Raw genomic sequence first — 20,652 nt, 5'->3', positions numbered from 1 at the left:
CTACTACATAAGGGTTTTTGCTAAAAGTAGGGATTATTAGTCAAAACAATGAAAACTCTTTCACTAAGTTATGAATAGATTCCAAAATAATTGACTCACATTTTTTAGGAACAAATTTGCCAAGTTCATATATTATATTTCTATAGTCGTAAGGTTTTTTTCCTTTCTAGAAAGGAAAAATTACTACTGAAATAGATGAATTTTCTTTTTTATTAAAATTGCACAAAATATCAGTTAGGAGTCACTTGATATTCATACGTTTTCTTTCCAATTACATTTTCTTTACGTTTTCTTAGGAGCCAATTTGACGAAGTTCATACGTTTTTTTATATTCAAAAGTATTTCACTAACAGCTATGATTAGTGCTGAAAAATAACGAAAAATATTTTACTAAAATCAAAAAAGTGTTTTTAGAGGCCAGTTCGAGCAAATCAATACCAAATGCTCTCCAAATTTAAGCAGGCTTTGAACTTACTGGTTTTCGCTACTTGTTACATACAGAAGGGACCATAAACCCTAAAAAATGTAACTGTATTATTTCCTAAATAAAATTATATTATTTAAATGCATCACTTCGACGTTTCAAAATTTGAAGCATTTCCTCCACATCTATTATCTTCTCTCTGGGTTTTTTTCCATCAGCTCTTTTTACTTCTTCCTTATCAATTTCCAACCAATCGCGAAAGTCAACCGGATTAACACCTTAAGATAAAACGCTAAGTTATTAATAACAATAACACACCGTCAATCCAAAACAATAAATTATGGGCATGCCTATACATTAAAGATTGTCAATAGCACAATTTCCTCTGTCTTTTTAAATTTATCCTTCATAATCAGAACCCATTTTTATCAACAAGTTTGGAATAATGACAATATTAAAATTGATATCCATGAACCAAATCTTTCACGGGAATCGGTGAAATTTCCGCGATTTTTCTTTGAAAGTAATTTATTTCCGAATTAAAACAGCCTATTTTAAACCTAATTAACCTAGCATCCATACAATTTGTCTATTAATATGTTGTGCCAAGCGAATTGTGTAAAACTGTTCTTTTGTCTAAATTACGATATAAGTACCAGGTAATATAGCATGTTATTGGTTAGAATTCTAGCTTAGTATCTAGTAGATGATGTTTTTATTATTATTCTCTTATTTTTGTTACAAGATTATTTTTAATTAAATTAAAAAAATTGAACTGAAAGTAAGGAGGAACTTCAAAACTTAAAACAGACAGAAAGTATTCCATACAGAGAGAGGGTGATATTTCCTCTTTAACTCAAGACTCGTTCAGCCAAAGTATTTAGTGCTTCAAAAAGCTAATTTTTCCCATTCAATGGGGCTTGTGTTTCAACAAAATGTTCTTATAGAAATTTGGATATAGTCAAATTGTAAGAGTAAAGAGCAAGGAGTTGAGAAGGGAAGTCCTTCTCATATAAAGCATAATTCTTCTTAGTTTTCAGTTTTGAAATTGCTCCGTAACTTTAGACGAAAAACTTGTTTTTTTTGGTTTTGATTTTTGATCGTTTTTCAAAGACAAAGAGTCAACCCCTTTAAACTTTCAAACTGATAAATCTCATGAAGGAATTTTTCTACCAAAAAATTGATGACATATACTTTGATCAGCTCATCAAGAGCTATCGAATGTCGTCGAAAATAAAATCTATCTGTGTTAGTTCAAAAGTGGATTTTTTTGCCGTAGGCCAAGTTTCTAACGTCATCACTTAGAAAGGAGGAAAGGATAAACTCTAATTTCTTAGCAATGAGAAAACTTTTAAAGTTTAACAGACATATATGATACAATTTCTGTATCGGCCTATTTTTGATTCCAATGTGTACCTTTCTACTGAAGTTGTCAACCCTTTTAGACTTTCAAACTGATATATCTCATGAAGGAATTTTTCTACCAAAAATTGATGACATGTACATTGATCAGCTCATTAAGAGCTATCCACTGCCGTCAAAAAAAAATCTACCTGTCTTATTTCAAAAGTTGACTTTTTGCCGTAGGCCAAGTTTCTAACGTCATGACTTAGAAAGGAGCAAAGGATGAACTCCAATTTTTTTAGCAATGGGAGAACTTTGAAAGTTTAAGAAGCACATCTGATACAATTTCTCTACTACTATCCGAAGTGTAAAAAACCGAATGATAAACTCAACTGAAATCAAGAACAGAAATGGGTAGAAACAATAGATTTTTGGCCCCAGGCAAGAGTTCTACAAAACTTTGCAAAAAGCAAAGTTATATTTATCAATCCGGCCTAAGGTCCACACTTTCCGTAAGAGCCGCAGAAGTTAGACCCTTACCACTTTCTAGGAATAAGCTGAAATCGGGGTACTAGGGAAAAAAATACGACAAAACCAAAGTGTTGCTCTCGCAACACAAAAAGCATTGACAATATACTGATTCCCTTGCTCTTTTCTTTTTTTAACTAAAGCCATTGCTACATTTTTGATCAGCTTATGCAACATTCTTATGTATTTGGACACAGTACACGAGCGTGTTCAGATCCTTAAATGAAACTCTAAATAGTAAGGTAATAACAATATAATATATAATAGTATAATATAAGATATAGTAGAATATAAATATAAATAAAGTATTAATAAATTAATGGGTAAATACATAATTGCATTAACTTTTAGCGCTTGTGCCTATTTATGGCCTTAACAGAACTGGAGTGAGAACCAAAGTTGACTTCACTGCAGCTAAAGGTCCGATTGCACCCACGGTATTTCTCTTTGTATCAAAACTAACCAACTCTACAGATGAAATCATCAATTAAAAATTTAAATTGATTTTATCGTAACAATACAGCAAGTACAGAGTATATTTGTATATATGATACAATAAATCCATAAAATTAGACATATATGGCATCAGAAGTTTATTGAATTTGGAACCATCCTTTTTCATCAACCTTATCACCGTTTCATAATTTAAAATAAGAGCAAATTTTCTACTCGGCTTTCTCCCAAATCAAATGAATCAGACTTGAACCCATAGTCCTGAGGATCAAATTATCAGGGTGTGCGAAAAATATGCCTTGCCATCCCTGAGGAATTTTTTTCAAAATACATCCTTCTGATGGTAGTCACTTTTCCAGATCCAAGTTCATTCACTATCTGTAATGTATTTCCTCACTTGGAAGAAGTGGGACCTCACAAATGTGAATGACATTTAGTTTTTGTTTTTGACAACTACTACTTGCTGAACTCTAGCATCCTTGCTGACTCGTCCAGCTTTTCCCATATTTTTATAGATTTGTTGTGGTCCCAGACCTTCCATTTTCTAATCTCTGCATCAGGCTTTGGGAATACTTCTGGGAACAAGTGTCGATTGCTGGTTATATGCAAAATGTTAAAGAATCCATCGTAAGTGACCCTATTAATAGAGACGAGTCTTGGCTGTAACTTCTTTCTTAAGCAAAGAAATACTTCCACGTATTTTCTAGATTATCAGATCTGCAAAAGTTCTCACAGCTGAAAGTCCTATTTTTTCAGCTTCAACAAACTTAGGATCCAACGGCTCAAGTGTAAACCAGGTATAAAGGAAACATTTTTTGAATCTAACGCTGCAAGGACTGAATGTTTGCGGGTGATATATCAGTATTTATTGATGTTGATGGCATCAGCCTTGTGTCGTTCATAAGTTATCTTGTCTTCTACCTCCATATTTTCGAAAATGGAGGATCTTGTTCATAAAATGAAGGGTAGCCTGTCTTAGATTCACTCTCAATCTGCGTGGCTCAATCAAGAGTCGCTTTGTATCTTGTTTTAGGTTCTTATTTAGCATTTCGAGAAGATGCCCCACGGAGACGCTAGCTGAATTATTACCAGATTATTCTTCAAAGCAAACTCTTATCTCGATACCTTATTAAAACATGGATCTTGATATCAATTACTACTTTGAATTTTGTTTTATTTTGGGGTTCGACTTCCCTGAATTTTCCGAAGTCACATTTTTGTCATAGTTTTTCAAACAGTTTGTGGAAACAAACTTTAAGTAATGAGCAACACAGCTAAATAGCCACCAAAACTCTAAAAAACATAATTGGATACAAATAGATATATCAAAAGTATAGGCTTATTTTACTGATTCTAAGTATGCAAGATTCGTCAAATTTAGTGTTACCAATCAAAGACTATGAGTCTGAAAAAATTTGTCTGATTTTCAAGAAATGGGGGTAATAACAATTCCTAAAAGTAAAGAGAACATAATGAAAATCACTCCATCACATTCAGCATATCTGAAAACCCTGTTGTAGAGGTTTCAAGCTCTCATCTGTAAAAATATGAAGCTTTGTATTTTTTTTTTTTTTTCAGAAGAAAGATCACGGATGCGTCTTTTTTCTATGGATAATGGCATCGAACTAATAGGCCTAGAATATTAGAAGAGGGCTCATTCAAACAGGATTTAAAAGTTCTAGTGCTCTTTCTAAGTGACCAAAAAGATTGAGGGCAATTAGCCCCTCTTCCCATCCTCCTTTTTCCTGACAGTCGTCCGAAGAACATTTTGAGGTGTCAATTTTATTCAGCATAATTGAAAAGTACAGTAACTATGCCTTAAGAGATATCGTGACCCATCAGAGCCACTGGAGAAAGGTCTGTAAATCATGAAATTTGATAATTTTAGACGTATAATATTTGTTATACGAAGCCATACAATTTTTTTTTCGGGGGGGGGGGGTATTTTCTGATCGGGGTATTTTCCACGGGGATGATTTTTAAGGAGGTGAACTTTCCAAGGAAAATTTGTCGGTGTTCCTATACAAAATTATTTTTATTTGTCTTACTTTCTTTTTGCCGACTCAAATTTACATGTGCAAAACTTAAGGGGAATTGTCCGCTAGGGGGGGGGGGATTTCCAACAGGTTAGAATTGTCGAGTATTTTTCCTTAGAGGGGCGATTTTCCAAGAGAAAAATCCTCCAGAGAAAATTTTCGAGGGGAGCAACTTTTTGTTAGGGGGGAGGTATATTAGAAGAAAAGATTTTCCACGAAGAAGGGGTTCCCCGCATTATTTTAAAAACAGTCAGAAATTAAACTTCTTTTTACATGAAAGTATGCGGAGAAAATTTTCAGCTGAAATCGTCTGCAAAAAATTTTCCGGGCGAATTTCAGCTAGAATGGGATTGTCTGAGGGGGGGGGGGTCTGGGGCAGAGGAGCGGTATCTTATGCGGGAAGAACTTTCTACAGAGGGAATTTTCGTGGTTGGAAAGAATTTTCCATCAAGAGGGGGCTAGATTTCCCGACATTTTTGAAAATAATTAGAAATTAAATACAAACAGACAAGTCTTTTTTTTTCAACTGGAAGTAGGGAGCAGTATCAAAAATTAAAACGAACAGACATTTGCGTAGATGAGGGGAGTTGCCTTCTTCTCAATTTCTCGCTCTTTACGCTAAATTTTTTTTTAACTTTAAAAAAACAACTTATTATTCAAATGGCCCTAATGTTTCAAGAGTTGATCTTAAAGAAGTGGAACAAAAAATAAAGATTTAAGAATGAAGAATGAGGTATTGAGGAAAGAGCAACCCCCTCACATACGTAGTGATATCAGTTCATTTTAAGTTTTGATGTGGCTCCTTACTTTCTTTTAAAATTTTTATTTAATTAAGGTTATACGTTTGGATCCGGTAACCAAATCAAACCTTTTCAATCCTTTTTACCTTATTCTCTCTGTGTCATTCATTTTATTTTATTTTTTCTTTTAGATTTCAGTAAGTATAATACCTATTGATTTTTATTTAACATCAGATTCTTGCTCAAAAAAAAATTTGGAGGGATAGTTTGCATCTGTACATCTGGTGCGCATTGCAACATTGATTGATTTTTAAAATACTGGTTTTTACTTGATCCAAATATTGCCTACTATTCTCGTCCTGTATATTAGAGGGCCTAATATATAAATTTGTATTTAGACCAAGATTCTCAATGTATTCGTTAAATGGCTATTGGTTTGGAATTTCACAGCCCAAAGCTATTGAGGTTTCGTAAGTCCAACACCTGGCTACGTTAGAGGGCGTATATCATCGAGTAGAAGAAGGGGTACTTCTTGAAAGATTCGACACATTTTCCATGTCCAACAAGGGACAAGTTAAAGCAACCAAAAGCATCTTCGCTTAAACTGTCAGCGCCACATTGAAGCACTACAACGCCTGACTGATACACTTCCATCGCTTTAGTCAAGACAAGTGTAAAAGTTTGTTTATAACTATGATCTCCTATTCTTCTTTTTAATGGCACATTAACTGAATATCGTTTTCCCTTTTCAAAACCTGTTTCCCTCAAAGCTCCGGTTCCAGGGAAATTTTTTTCCAAACTAGTGAAATGACACTGTCATGACTCGCTTTGTATAGTAAAGGCCTTCTTCTACACCACCTCCATGGTGAATGTCAATGTCAACATATAAAACTCTTTTGTGATCATTCAAAAGATCAAGAACTGCTAAAACTATGTTATTGACATAACAGAAGCCAGATGTCATGGCCTTTTTAGCGTGGTGAAACCCTCCTGACCAGTTGTTTGCAACATATGCTTGTTTTGTGTTGAATTTGATTGCACCATCTATAAACCCACCGGTCGATAACCGAAAAAATCTGTACATACCCTAAAAAACAGGACAGTCGGTTCGTAAGATGAATTTTCGCTGTTGTTTCACATAATTCTCAATGTTGTCAGGTTGAATATTACAAAGGAAATCCAAATACTCATCACTATGAATTTTTTCGATTTCAGCAGTAGTTGCTTTGTGAGGGCGATAGATCGCCATTTTTTGTAAAGCCCGTAAGTAAGTATTAGACTATGAGTCATTCTTATACAATGGGGGGCTCATCGGGTGCTCCGTTCCATAAAAGTCTCAAATTTCTTGGTCATAGAAGTAGCAAACATGTTTTTTCATTTTAGTGTTGATTGTGAAAAGGCTTAATGTTAATAGGATACAAAGTTGTACAGGAGATTAGTTAGGGCACCTTCCAGATATAAAAACTTGTTGTTTTGGTCGATCCGAGCCTCGCTCTATTGGGCTGTTGTTTGGTAGACTAAACAGAGAATTGACACATTTTAGATACCCACGACGAGGCACCGACTTTCTGAAATCAGGTAGACCAGGTGAGCGTGGTGGCAGTGTGCGGCGCACGCAATGATCTGAGGTGTACTCAAGGTGGTAAAATTTCAGCGCCTCCTCGAATTCCAATTGCTCCGACTAGCGTTTGATTTGTTTCTGTCCCCTACAAGTCCTTATTTATATATTCAATATCAAAGAGAGTTGTTTATGGGCTCATTTTTAAGGAAAAAGATAAATATAGTCACTTTTGCAATTAACAATAATACCATTAAAAAGAAATTATTTTTTATACATAAGATAAGAGCTCTGAAGCACAAGATCCTTCTAAATATCAAATTTCATTAAGATCTGATAACCCGTTCATGAGTTACAAATACCTCATTTTTTCTAATTTTTCCGAATTACCCCCCCCCCCTCCTAGACGATCAGGTCCGCTTATGTCAGTCGCGTATCTTGGACTTGTGTTTATTCTTCCCACCAAGTTTCCTCCTGATCTTTACACTCTAAGCCTTTTTCAAGATTTCCGGTCCCCCCCCACCCAACTCCACCCAATGACACTGGATCCAGTCAGGATGTAAAATAAGAGATCTGAGATACGAATTCCTTCTAAATATGAAATTTCACTAAGATCCGAACACTGCTTCGTCAGTTAAAAATACCTACTTTTTTCTAATTTTTCAGAATTAACCCCAAATTATCCCCCAAAGAGAGCGGAATCGTTCCGGTTATGTCAATCACGCATCTAGGACTTGTGCTTAATTTTTCCACAAAGTTTCATCCCGATCCCTCCACTCTAAGCGTTTTCTAAGATTTTAGGTTCCCCCTCCAACTCCTCCCAATGTCACCAGATACTGTCGGTATTTAAAATAAGAGCTCAGAGACACGATATCCTTCTAAATACCGAATTTCATTAGGATCCGATCACCCATTGGTAAGTCAAAATAACTCATTTTTTTCTATTTTTTAAAAATTAACCACGAACCCTCCCCCCTCCCCCCAGATGGTCGAATCACGGAAATTTTTTCTAATTTAATCTGATCTGGTCACTCATACGCCTGCCAAATTTCAGTTGTTTATGGGTGACAACGCAGTTTGTTCTTAATAGTGTCTACTAAGGAAAAACTTAAACCTTATTCCTGTGTGTAATTTTCGGTCTTAATACACGAACAGATAGGTTTTGTTCACATTTACCATGGTTAAGGTCAAAGATATAACACATAGGTTTAATTCCTAGCAGTCAAGATTACATTGAATAATACTTTCACAAGGCTTTAGAACCAATCTGCAAGATAGTTCATCTAACTATCTAACTATCACTGAAGAAATCTCAGTGATACCTTATTTTATGAAACAAAGGCTAGGAGAGATAAAAGATTAGTAAGGAAAAAAGAAATTAATGTAAGATATAATATACTTTGGTCATCAGATTATAAAATGATTCAATTAAAGCAATGTTATACAAAAAAACAACCTCAGTCAAAAATCTCTAACAGTATCTTCTATAATGAAAAATATCTATAGTATTGTAGCAACAAATTCAAATTTTTGGATTGAAACAATAAAAATACTTGAGAATTTAAAATAAATTTTATTTTGGCGTTTAGGAATAAGTTACAACAATAGATCCCCCAGAACCATTGCTGACACATAGGGCGTGCCACATATATATATATATATATATATATATATATATATATATATATATATATATATATATATATATATATATATATATATATATATAGGAGAGCTGCAGGAAAGTTGTGCACCACTCTACCTTCATCAGTTTGTGTAAGCGCAAAACTTAACAAAAGTTTCTTTTTAAAGCTACAAAAGGAATACACCTTCTTCAAGAAAATACAAGCCATGTTTAATAGTGTGCGTACCGTAGCAAACCTAAAGTTTGGCAACAATATGCTCTTACCTTACCTTAGTTCCTCGAGGGCCGGGTGTTGCACTGGGGTATCAACAAAGCCTCACCAGACGTCCCAGAGTGGAGCAGCAGCCGTGACGTCCTCCCACAGTAGTTGTAACGACAGCTCAGCAGTCCACAGATCTCGGTCGTACTGTCTTCAAAGGGTGTGTTTCGGTCGCCCTCTTTTCAACTACCCTCGGTTTGCCACTCGTAGACACCACTCGGAAGACGGTCTCCTGGCATTCGAAGAACATGACCAAGATAGGTCAATCTTTTCTGCTTCAGATCAGAGACTGGCGGTTGATCTGTTCGTCTGCGGACCACTACGTTCATGACTCTGTCTTGCCAAGAAAGGTTAAGGATTCTTCTGAGGCAGACATTTTCAAATGCTAGAATACGTTTTTCTAGCTGGACATTTAGCTTCCAGTAATCACTTTCATAAAGGACATGACGTTGCTATTCAACAGCCTGAGCTTTAGACACAAAGAATTTTTTTTGCTTCGCCATACTGGTTTCAGTTTATATACTGGTTCAGGCAACAATATGACTTCTTCAGTAATGACGTGTTCGCAAAACCAAAAATTGTCGTAGCCGAGACTTGGTATACACCGTGCACAGATGGCACGGATTGTCTACAGATATACCGTAAAGTTCGGACCACACCCACTGACAGAAATTGCACGTAAAGTAAGAGACAAAAGCTCATTAACGGAGTAAGCACCATAAAATATTTCAAGTCTAGGTCGACGGGCAGACTCAAAAGTAATGCATTCAGCTGAAGCTAGTGGGGTAAACCACCCGCAACACGTCAGGGAACCGAAGCGATGCAATCGGCAACAGTTGAGTGAAGCTAAATTGTGGTAATGAAGAAGGTTAATTTAATCTAAAATATTGGGCAGGTATCAGGCTCTTTCAAGAACATTTGAGGAAAAGAAAAAACAAGAAAAAAGATGCCGTACATGCAAAATATTGTGGTTGCAGCCCCTTTTCTTGTTTTTCAAACCAATATATTTTACTCGTTGTTCAAGTCAAGAGATATCAAGTTTCCTAAACAGGGGTTTCGGACAGGGTAGTTCTAATGCTGTGCTTCTTGTTTAGATTTGACTTTATTTGTAGGATTTAAGGATTATTGTAGTTTTTGCTATGGGACGTGATCGTCTCTTACTAGGCTGCTAGCTACTGCTGCCACCCAGATAAAGACTATAACAGGAAAAACTCTATGGCTTTTTATAATTATAATAGTAAGAGACGACCCTCAGATAATCAGACATCTAAGTAACTCCAGTATATGCTGTGTTTTTTTCTTTACTGGGCTTTAGATATTTCTACAGCCTTGATACTGATGAAACTTCAAAAATATGTTAATCATTAACTATGATGATCCTTTACATTAGTATGTCAGCTATCTCTACAATAACATATATAATGAAGGCTACCACATGAAAGCTATCGCTTCAGCTATCACATATATAATGAACTACGTCGTTCCCTTATGTAGATTTCAAGCCAATCAATTTTCCTCGTTATTCAAGCCAAGGGACAATTACTTTCCTATATAGGGATAAAGGTGGTTCTAATCATGTACCTCTTGTTTTAATCTGACTCTTATTTTAGAAGTTATCGGCTATTGCAATTTTTATTAAGGTATGTGATCATCTCTTACTAGGCTGCTAGCTACCGCTGCAACCCATGTTTCTTCAAAATACCCCCCCCCCCTGGACAAATTCTGCTTCTCAGGCGGGCTATTGGGCTGTATATTTGTAATTTGGTGGTAAATTATGCCACTATTACTCTATTTTTCTTGAATTTTGACCTAAATTACCATATAATTTTTATTCAAGACTTACTCCTGAAAAATTATTACTACTTATTAATAAGTTGCTAATGCTCTTATAAAAAAAGTTTTATTAAGGTTACATCTATATTTAAAACCCAGAGTAAACATATATAAGAAAATTGCTCCACTGTAAAGAAAAATTGGAAATCGGAAGCCTAAAATAAAAAAAGAAGTTAATTTCAAGTTTTAGAATAGTTCTATAATAGCTCAAAACTAAGAGCCAGGATAAACCAAAACAGTTAAAGACTGGGCCGAATATAAACTGGAAAATGAAGAACATATCAAAACAGAAGCTGCATTTTCAGGTTTTAAGACCTAAAGACAAGGAAAAATAATTAAATGCAAATTGAAATAAATTAAAGGAACCTTTATTTTCAAGAAGCTGTCGTATTCTACTTTGTCCGGCTTTGGATGGGTTCGGTTCTTTCTCTTTCAAGTCCGTAACAATCGCGTTTCCAACTGCAAACGAATTATTCATAGTTGTGGCAATAACTCCAACCGACCCAGTTGACACCCAACCACTGCAATACACATCTGAAAAAATTGAACTATATAGTTGCAGTTTTTTGCATTCATTGACAAATCCGGGGCAAAGAGATACTTCAGGTCGGAAGTGCTTATGGTCGGATAAAAAGTAAATGACTGATTGCCTTATTAAAAATGATTTGTTCGATAAACTAACTTAAAAAGTGATAATGATGACCATAACATTCATTATTGATGTTTTGGTTATTATTAAACCTGTTCCTGCCGAAATATCAAGGCTTGTGTCCAAGTCCATAAGTAACAGAGAAGGATTCTTACATCAGTAGGCCCACTAAAACCAGGCCTAGGGAAGCAAAATACAAGAGGGCGCAATAAATTGATCAGATTGATCTTTTTTTCTTACCAAAAACTGGACAGATGTGATTTATCACCAAACCGGCAGGTGAACTACGCTTCCGCTCTACCTATTGACAGAAAAGTGATTTTAAAACAACACAGGAATTTCGTCGTCACTTATAAACTGTCAGATGTACCCCAAGAATGGCAGCCTAGAGTTCGGTATCACCCCTCTTTTTTATTACTTTTAGCTCATCAGATACTTTCTGTTTAGTGTTTCCACCATCCCCGAATTTTCAGTGATTTCCCCAAAAATCTTACAAAACCGGAGTGCCAAAAATGCTTGGGCCTAGAAACGTCAAAGCTTTAAATCTAGACATGAATATCAGACACTTTCATATGCGCGCACAGGATGGGAGAGGGAGCACTAGTTTTAAATGCCATTTTAAAACAGTTTTAAAAGCTTCGTCATTTCAAATAGTTTTGATCCACTTTTGAAAGACAAGTCTTTTTGATTTCAAGTTCAATATCATTAATATGATACGTAATACAACTTGTTCATACGGATAAGAAACTAGACTGCTCAAGATTTGGCTCTCCAATACTTTGACGCAAATTTTCTACTCATTATACAAAAAATTTTTAGTCCTTCATGAAAGCACTCAGCACATTAAATAGTACACGTTTTCCCATCTGAAAGTAAGGAGCAATATTTAAACTTAAAATTAACAGCAATTACTCAGAATATGGGGGCTTGCTGGCCCATTTTTGCCCTTTGCTCGCTCTGCTAAGGTTGTTAGTGCTTTAAAAAGCTTCTTTTTACAATCCTAGGGTCTCTGTGTTTCAGCAGTTGTTCTTGGAGATATGGGACGGAGGATTAAACTTTAGTGCAAAGAGCAGGGCAGAAAAGAAGACAGTCCCTCACATATTTAAAATTATTTCTGTTCGTTTTAAGTTTGAATTTTGCTACTTACTTCCAGTTGAAACGAAACTATTTTTCGATATTGAATTTCTGATCTTTCTTCAAACCATGTACAGACCTTTCCAAGATATGATGCAGGCTACTAAATGAATAAACCTCCGATTCCTTGCTGTTTAACTGTATACATCAAAATTTGTAAAAATATTGGCAACTTTCCGCTTTTCAGTTTTCCTAAGTAAGAATTATGATCAATGATTGTAACTAAAGTTTTGGACAAAATCTGAATACTTAGTCAAAATTTTCAATGAAAAGCAGTATTGTTCAATAAGTTCAAATAACATGTACATTACAGAATTTTGGGTGTAAGAAAAGGGGTGTTATCGTTTATATAGATCAGAGATTCTTGAACCATTGTCATTCACGGCCCCATTTATGATTGCGAGTTTCCTAGAAACCCCATATAAATATAAAAGACATATTAATAAATATTCTTGGTAATTTATTTATTAGGTAACAATATACATATACTAATAAAAATGAATAGTTTTAGAATCCACATAAACATCGTCTTAGTTCGCTCGAATATATTCGAATACACTCATTGAGTAAAGTGGCGTTTCTGGCCCTTCTTGTAACCGGGGGAAAATCTTGATTAGTACCTCCTCCCCAGTCTCCCAAAATTTTCAGGCCAAATTTTTACAAAATTTCTATTTATTAACAAAATTTTCATTTATCAACAAAATTTTTATTCATTTAAATCTGACTTTTCTTAGTTTACATTTGAAAAGGAACGTTTTGGATTCAATTTTTTATGCTTACTGCCAATTGCGCCCTCTCCTTTACTTTAATAAAAAAATTACAAAAATTACAACATGATTAAAATTACTAGATTATTCATTTGAAACTCTGTACCCCCAGAAATTTCTGCACTCGTGGCAACTGCCCCTCTGTCACCCCCCTAAAACCGCCTCTGGTTGAGTGCTAAGTACTAAATCACAAGAGCTAAGAGCTCATATGACACTTGTGACGAGATCGGAAGAGACAAGACCTCATGTGATATGAGCTCTAGCAAAATTCTATGAATCAATAGTTTGATTTAAAAGGAAAAGTTAGAGGCTTAATACCGGTCGGCATTTAAAATAAGAGCTCTGAGACACAAAGTCCTTTTAAATATCAAAATTTGAATAAGATCCGATCACCCGCTTACAAGTTAAAAATGCCTCATTTTTCTAATTTTTCCTCTCCTTTCAGCCGCGCAGATGGTCGAAAAGCGGAAAACAACTTTATGAAGTCATTCGTGCAGGTTCATGACACGCCTACCAATTTTCATCGTCCTAACATGTCCAGAAGCACCGAACTCACCAAAGCATTGGAACCACCCCCCTTACTCCCCAAAGAGAGCGGATCCCGTCGGGTAACGTCAATCACGCATATACGACGTTTGCTTATTCTACCCACCAAGTTTCATCCTGATCTCTCCACTCTAAGCGTTTTCCAAGATTTCTGGTTTCCCCTCAAACCCCCCCCCCCATTGTCACCAGATCCCTTCGGGAGTTAAAATAAGAGCTCTGACACATGAGTTCTTCTAAATATCAAATTTCATTAAGATCCCGTTACACGGTCTTCGTTAAAAATACCTCAAATTTTTCCGAGCTAACACCTCCCAACCCCCCATTCTGCCCGGTTATGTCAATCACGTATCTAGGACTTGTACTAATTCTTCCCATCAAGGTTCATCCCGGTCTCTCCACTCTAAGCATTTTCCAAGATTTTCCGTTCCCCCCTCCAACTCCCTCAATATCGCCAGATACAGCCGGGATTCATATTAAGATGTTTGAGGCAATGTCAGCAGATCTGGTCGGTATTTAAAATGAGAGCTCTTTATCACAAGATCCTTCTAAATATCAAATTTCATTAAGATCTGATCACCCATTCGTAAGTTAAAAAAACCTCATTTTTTCTAATTTTTCCGAATTACTCCCCCCCCCCAACTCCACCAAAGAGAATGGATCCAGTCTGGTTATGTCAGTCACTTATCTTGGACTTGTGCTTATTCTTCCCACCAAGTTTCATCCTGATCTCTCCGCTTTAAGCGTTTTCCAAGATTTCCAGTTCCCCCTCAACTCCCCCACTTCCCAATGACACTGGATCCAGTCGGATATAAAATAAGAATTCTTTATTACGAGGTCCTTTTAAATATAAAATTTCATTAAGATCCGAACACTCCTTCGTAAGTTAAAAATAGCTCATTTTTTCTAATTTTTCATATTTAACCCTCCCCCCCCCCAACTCCCCCAAAGAGAGCAATTCAACTCCTGTTATTTCAATTACTTATCTAAGACTTGTGCAAATTTTTCCCACCAAGTTTCATCCCGATCCCTCTACTCTAAGCGTTTTCCAAGATTTTAGGTTCCCCCACCCCAACTCCCCCCAATGTCTCCAGATCCAGTCGGGAGTTGAACTAAGAGCTCTGAGACACGATATCCTTCTAAATATGAAATTTCATTAAGATCCGATCACCAGTTTGTAAGTAAAAAATACTTCATTTTTTCTAATTTTTTCCGAATTAACCGTCCCCCCACTCCCAACCAGATGAGTGGAATTGTAGAAACGACTATTTCTAATTCAATCTGGTCTGGTTCCTGATACGCCTGCTACATTTCATCGTCCTAGCTTATCTGGAAGTGCCTAACTAGCAAAACCGGGACAGACAAACCGATAGACAGAAATTGCGATCGCTATATGTCACTTGGTAAATACCAAGTGCCATAAAAATAAAGGCAAAATTTTATGAAATGGATGGGCTTGTTTTTACTTGCATAACAAATTAAATACGAACATTCAACGCCATATCAGCGATTTTCAAAAATTATTCAGTTATAGTTCCGATCCAGAATTCAGTCAAGGTTTTTTTTGGAAATTGTACTTTTAATTTTGGCTCACTCAAAAGCTCAGCAAATTCCTCTTGAGCTTTAAGTGGTAGGTGATCAATCTCACTAAAGCCAATAAAAAAGGGCCTTTGAATCCAATATACTTCTACAAAATCAATATTTAATAAAAAAAAAAAAACAGGCACAAAACTGTGTTTCTAACGCTTTTAAGTGATCTACAGTAATTTTTACAATAAAAGTTTTACTTTATTCCTAAATTCCTAGGAACCTTAAAAGAGACCTTAATTCCTATTTCCAAACTTATGCGGTATTTCAGTCCAGATAGCCTTTAATGGGCTACTTAAAGATAATTACATTTTTCCTATTTAAAAGATTATAGATTCGGATATTACACATGCTGAAATCGAAACACGTTTTTCTTTTTAGATTCTCAGTTTCTATTGGAAAGGGTGAATCTTTACTTACAATTTTTTACTATGAGACGTTTGATCCAAGGCTCTGGTAAATGGGAAGAAGGGCTACTACTCCCTTTCCCAATCGCCTTTTTTACATATTTGTAAAAACAAGAAATAAGAGCTCATATAGCACTTGTGACGAGGTCGGAAGAGCCAAGAGCTCACATGGTATAAGCTCTAACAAAATTCTAAGAATCAATAGATTGCTTTAAAAGGAAAATCAGAGGCTTAATGCCGGTAGGAATTTAAAATAAGAGCTCTGAGTCACGAGTTCCTTCTAAATATTAAAATTCATTAAGATCCGATAACCCACTCGTAAGTTAAAAATACCTCAATTTTTCCTTTCCCTTCAGCCCCCCAGATGGTCGAATTGGGGAAAACAACTTTATCAAGTCATTTTGTGCAGCTCCCTGACACACCTACCAATTTTCATTGTCCTAGCACGTCCACGTATCTACAACATTTATAAGCGTTTTCCAAGATTTCCGATTTCCCCCTCCAACTCCCCCCAATGTCAAAAGATCTGGTCAGGATTTGAAATAAGAGCTCTGAGACAGAAGTTCCTTCTAAATGTCAAATTTCATTAAGATCCGGTCACCTGTTCTTAAGTTAAAATACCACATTTTTTCTGATTTTACACAATTAACAGCTCCCAGTTCCCTAAAAAAGAACAGATGCGTACTAATTATGTCAATCTCGTAATTATAACTTGTGCTTATTCTTCCCATCAAGTTTCATCCCGATATCCAGATTTCCGGATATCCAGATATATTCGGATATCCAGATATCCAGAATTTCCAAGATTTCCGGTTTCCAAGATTTCTGTTTCCCCCCTCCAATCCTCTATGACCCCAGATCCGATTAGAATTGAAAATGGAGCATCTGAGACATAAGATTCTTCTATATATCAAATGTCATTAAGATCCGATCACCCATTCGTAAGACACCTCGATTTTCACGTTTTCCAAGAATTCCGGTTTCCCCCTCAAACTCCATTCCATGTGACCGGACCTGGTCGAGATTTAAAATAAGAGTTCTAAAGCACAAGATCCTTCTAGATATCAAATTTCATTAAGATCTGATAACCCGTTCGTAAGTTACAAATACCTCATTTTTTTCTAATTTTTCCGAATTATTCCCCCCCCCCAACTCCACCAAAGAGTGCGGATCTGGTCCGGTTATGTCAGTCACATATGTTGGACTTGGGCTTATTCTTTCCACCAAGTTTCATCCTGATCTCTCTGCTTTCAGTGTTTTCCGAGATTTCCGGTCCCCCTCCCCTAATGACACAGGATCCAGTCAGGATTTAAAATGAGAGATCTGAGTTTCGAGGTCCTTCTAAATATGAAATTTCATTAAGATAAGATCACTCTTCCCTAAGTAAAAAATACCTCATTTTTTTGAATCAACCCCCCCCCCCCAAACTCTCCCAAAGAGATCAGATCCATTTTGGTTATGTCAATCCCGTATCTAGGACTTGTGCTTAATTTTCCCACCAAGTTTCATCCCGATCCAAGCATTTTCCAAGATTTTAGGTTCCCCCCCCCCTCTTCCCCTTTACCGGATCCGATCAGGATTTAAGACAAGAGCTCTGAGACACGATATCCTTCTAAACATCAAATTTTATTAAGATCCGATCACTCCTTCGTAAATTTAAAAATACCTCATTTTTTTTTCAGAATTAACCATCCTCCCCACTCCCCCAAAGAGAGCAGATCCGTCCCGGTTATTTCAATCACGAATCTAGGACTTAAGATTATTTTTAACACCAAGTTTCATCCCCATCTCTCCACTCTAAGCGTTTTCCAATATTTTAGGTTCCACCCTGAACTCCCCCCAATGTCACCAGATACAGTCGGGATTTAAAATAAGAGCTATGAGGCACGATACCCTTCCAAAAATAAAATTTCATTAAGATCTGATCACTCCTTCGTAATTTAAAAATACCTCATTTTTTCTAATTTTTCAGAATTAACCCTCCCCCTAACCCCCCCCCCCCCCCAAGAGATCAGATCCATTCCGGTTATATCAATCACGTATCTAGGACTTTTACTTATTTTTCCCACCAAGTTTCGTTCCGATTCCTCAACTCTAAGCGTTTTCCGAGATTTTAGGTTCCCCCCTCAATTCCCCCCCAATGTCACCGGATCCAGTCGGGATTTAAAATAAGAGCTCTGAGACACGATATTCTTCCAAACTTCAAATTTCATTAAGAGAATGACTTAAAGAATGTCATTCACTTAGAGAATGACAATTTTCCCCCTAGAAATTGTGCTAACCAAATATTTATTAGGAGAGCCTGAAACATCTAAATCAGTAATTGGATTGTCATTTCCCCACTGGACACTAGTCAGGGGGGAAGGGGTAGGCCCGCTGGAAGACGAGAAGACATTGAACAATGACTATAAATAAAAAATAAGAAATATTAACTTCTAAATCTCGGTGAAAACAAAGCCATTGATAGCAAACCCCCAAGAAACTCCCTGGCAGTGCTATAAGAGGTTTGCAATATGAGGGGCACTATCAAACCTTGCACCAGTATTACGGATAGAGTGCGTAAATGTTCTCTGAGAATCAAAAGTAATACAGATTTTTACCAAGTTTACCAAGTTTTTACCAAGACAGTATATTGACATTACTGTCTTTTAGGCATTACTGAAAAACTGGTTCGATACGGTTACCCCTGTGGGAACAAAAAAAAGAAAAAGGAATCAAACAAACAAATAAGCACGCGTTCGTAATCATCCTTCTCAAAAACGTTCAACTCTATTTTTTAGGGTTCAAAAAGTTCAAAACTATTTTTTAGGGTTCCGGTAGCTATAGGCACGAGTCAATTCTTACAAACAATGCATTGCCATTAACTGTTTAGAACATAAAAAAAGAAATATAAAATACAATAGTTCCATTTATATGTCAATAAAACAACTTTAAATGTAACATGTACGTCCTTACTCCAGAGCATCCTTATTTTTTCAACAGTGCTCACTGATAAACTCTCCCCCCCCCCGCCACTATGTCTCCCATTTTTTGAATCGGTAAGCAAATGAACATAATGTTTCATGCAACAAAAATAAATCAGCAAAAAGACGGGATGTATTACCCAGCACCACCCATAATCAGGCTTAGTACAGCAGGATTATAAATTTACCCCCACTCCTCAGATCCTCTTATATATCTTATTTAACGGTCCCTAAAAATTTTCCCATAAAGATACACTTTTTTAAGTAGCGCCCCCCCCCCTCAAACATTAACGCACCGTCCCTCCTCGATAATAGTTGACGTGCAATTAAACATCACTGTATATAGTTTTATCAAACATTAAGTGAATCATTTTAGTTAGATGAAGCTTTAGACTAATTTATTTCTTTGAAGATATAGAAAAGATATAATATCCATTTACTTTTATATCTTATGATAAGTGTGCATAACATCCGTTTACTTTGTACGGACTATTTACCTCTTTAGGACTGGTTGCACCATCAAATGGTGTTACTGACTCTGAAGCTGGATATAAGCTTTTTCAGTAACTATGAATTTATAACTGAATGGTAAGTTTGTGTCCCTCAGTTATGCATGACAAAATAGCAAAAAACTTCAGTTTGTTGACAATCACAAAAAAGTTTATATTTTTACACATATGTACTGTAACCAAAAATGAATTTTTTTTTAAGTTTTGGTTAATTCTGGCCCGTGTTAAAGACGCAGGGCCGAAAACACAAAACCGTAAAAACGCATTAAAGAAAGAAGAAAGAAATTCAAAACTGTGCACACAAAAAAAGAACAGAAGACCGGAGAAGGTGATAAAAATCGGATTTCCAATTTAAAACACTTTTAATTTCGAGTCCGTATAATGTTGTCACACTTATATATTATGATAGACATTTTGTTTTCGGCAAGGTAAAAAAAAGAAGTTCTTAGACGTTTTCCTCAGGCGATTACTACTACTTCTCCTTTTCTGCTAAGGGAACAAAACCCAAGAATATTTCCAGTTCTATTAATGGATCGATGAAAAGAAAACTATCACATGCAATTCCATCAGTTATCATATTAAGTTTAGAAACAATTTCAACACTGCCGGCCGAACACCTAAAACCCTCGTTTTTGCAATCTTAGGCATATGATACGTGGCGAAAAAATTAAACAAAAAAAAAATCATAAAGATAGCTTTCTAAAGGGATTGAAATTGTAGTTCTAAAGACTTACAGTTCAAATTTTCAACTATTCATAAATGCCATGTTGTATCCCAACATGAGACAGTTAAAAATGAGGCATCGCTGATCGCTGCCAAGCTTTCAGTCCATTTAATTTGGCCAGGGATAATATCTTAAAAATCAAATTATAGATTTGAAAGAACGTCCAGGTGACCGAAATTGATATATTGAAAACCACGCTCACTTATCTTTAACCGTATTCAACTGTATTTTTTGGGGGGGGGATTAGAAAAGAACCAGATTTTATGCTTTGAAAAACTTCACAGTAAAAACACACAAACAAACAGTCAACAAACAAGCGACTTTAGCACTAGAAATGAGTTTCCAAGTCTGGTCTCAGAATTCTTTAATACTGAAGTTAGAATTAATTATCAGCTAACTAACAACTTATAATACAATTCATTAGTTTCTGTGCAACACTAGAGGTTACACTCTGTCCACTTTTTTCAATTAATTGGAGTCAACAGTAAAAAAAACTAACAATATCAATGTGATGCTCCTGTAATACAATAGTCAACACTGTTTTTTGTT

General features: G+C 35.9%; 1 protein-coding gene and 1 pseudogene across 4 annotated transcripts in view; both read right to left on the bottom strand.

Moving 5' to 3' along the window:
* Positions 1 to 512: 512 nt before the first annotated feature.
* Positions 513 to 20,652, bottom strand: part of LOC136031974 (NADPH:adrenodoxin oxidoreductase, mitochondrial-like) — a 44,267-nt gene continuing 24,127 nt past the window's right edge. For all 4 annotated transcript variants that reach the window (XM_065712009.1, XM_065712040.1, XM_065712019.1 and 1 more), the window contains 2 exons: positions 11,187 to 11,354; positions 513 to 702 (listed from right to left, as the gene is read on the bottom strand). In XM_065712009.1, the coding sequence (XP_065568081.1) occupies positions 557 to 702; positions 11,187 to 11,354 (314 nt within the window). In that variant the 3' untranslated portion in view covers positions 513 to 556. The remainder of the gene's footprint in view (positions 703 to 11,186; positions 11,355 to 20,652) is intronic.
* On the bottom strand, positions 709 to 7,386 carry LOC136031986 (histone deacetylase 2-like; annotated as a pseudogene).

The sequence above is a fragment of the Artemia franciscana genome, chromosome 1 (genome assembly GCF_032884065.1).
Source record: "Artemia franciscana chromosome 1, ASM3288406v1, whole genome shotgun sequence".
Lineage (NCBI taxonomy): Eukaryota > Metazoa > Arthropoda > Branchiopoda > Anostraca > Artemiidae > Artemia > Artemia franciscana.
The sequence above is the reverse complement of the archived record's forward strand: the minus strand, read 5'-3'. Positions and strand labels throughout refer to the sequence as shown.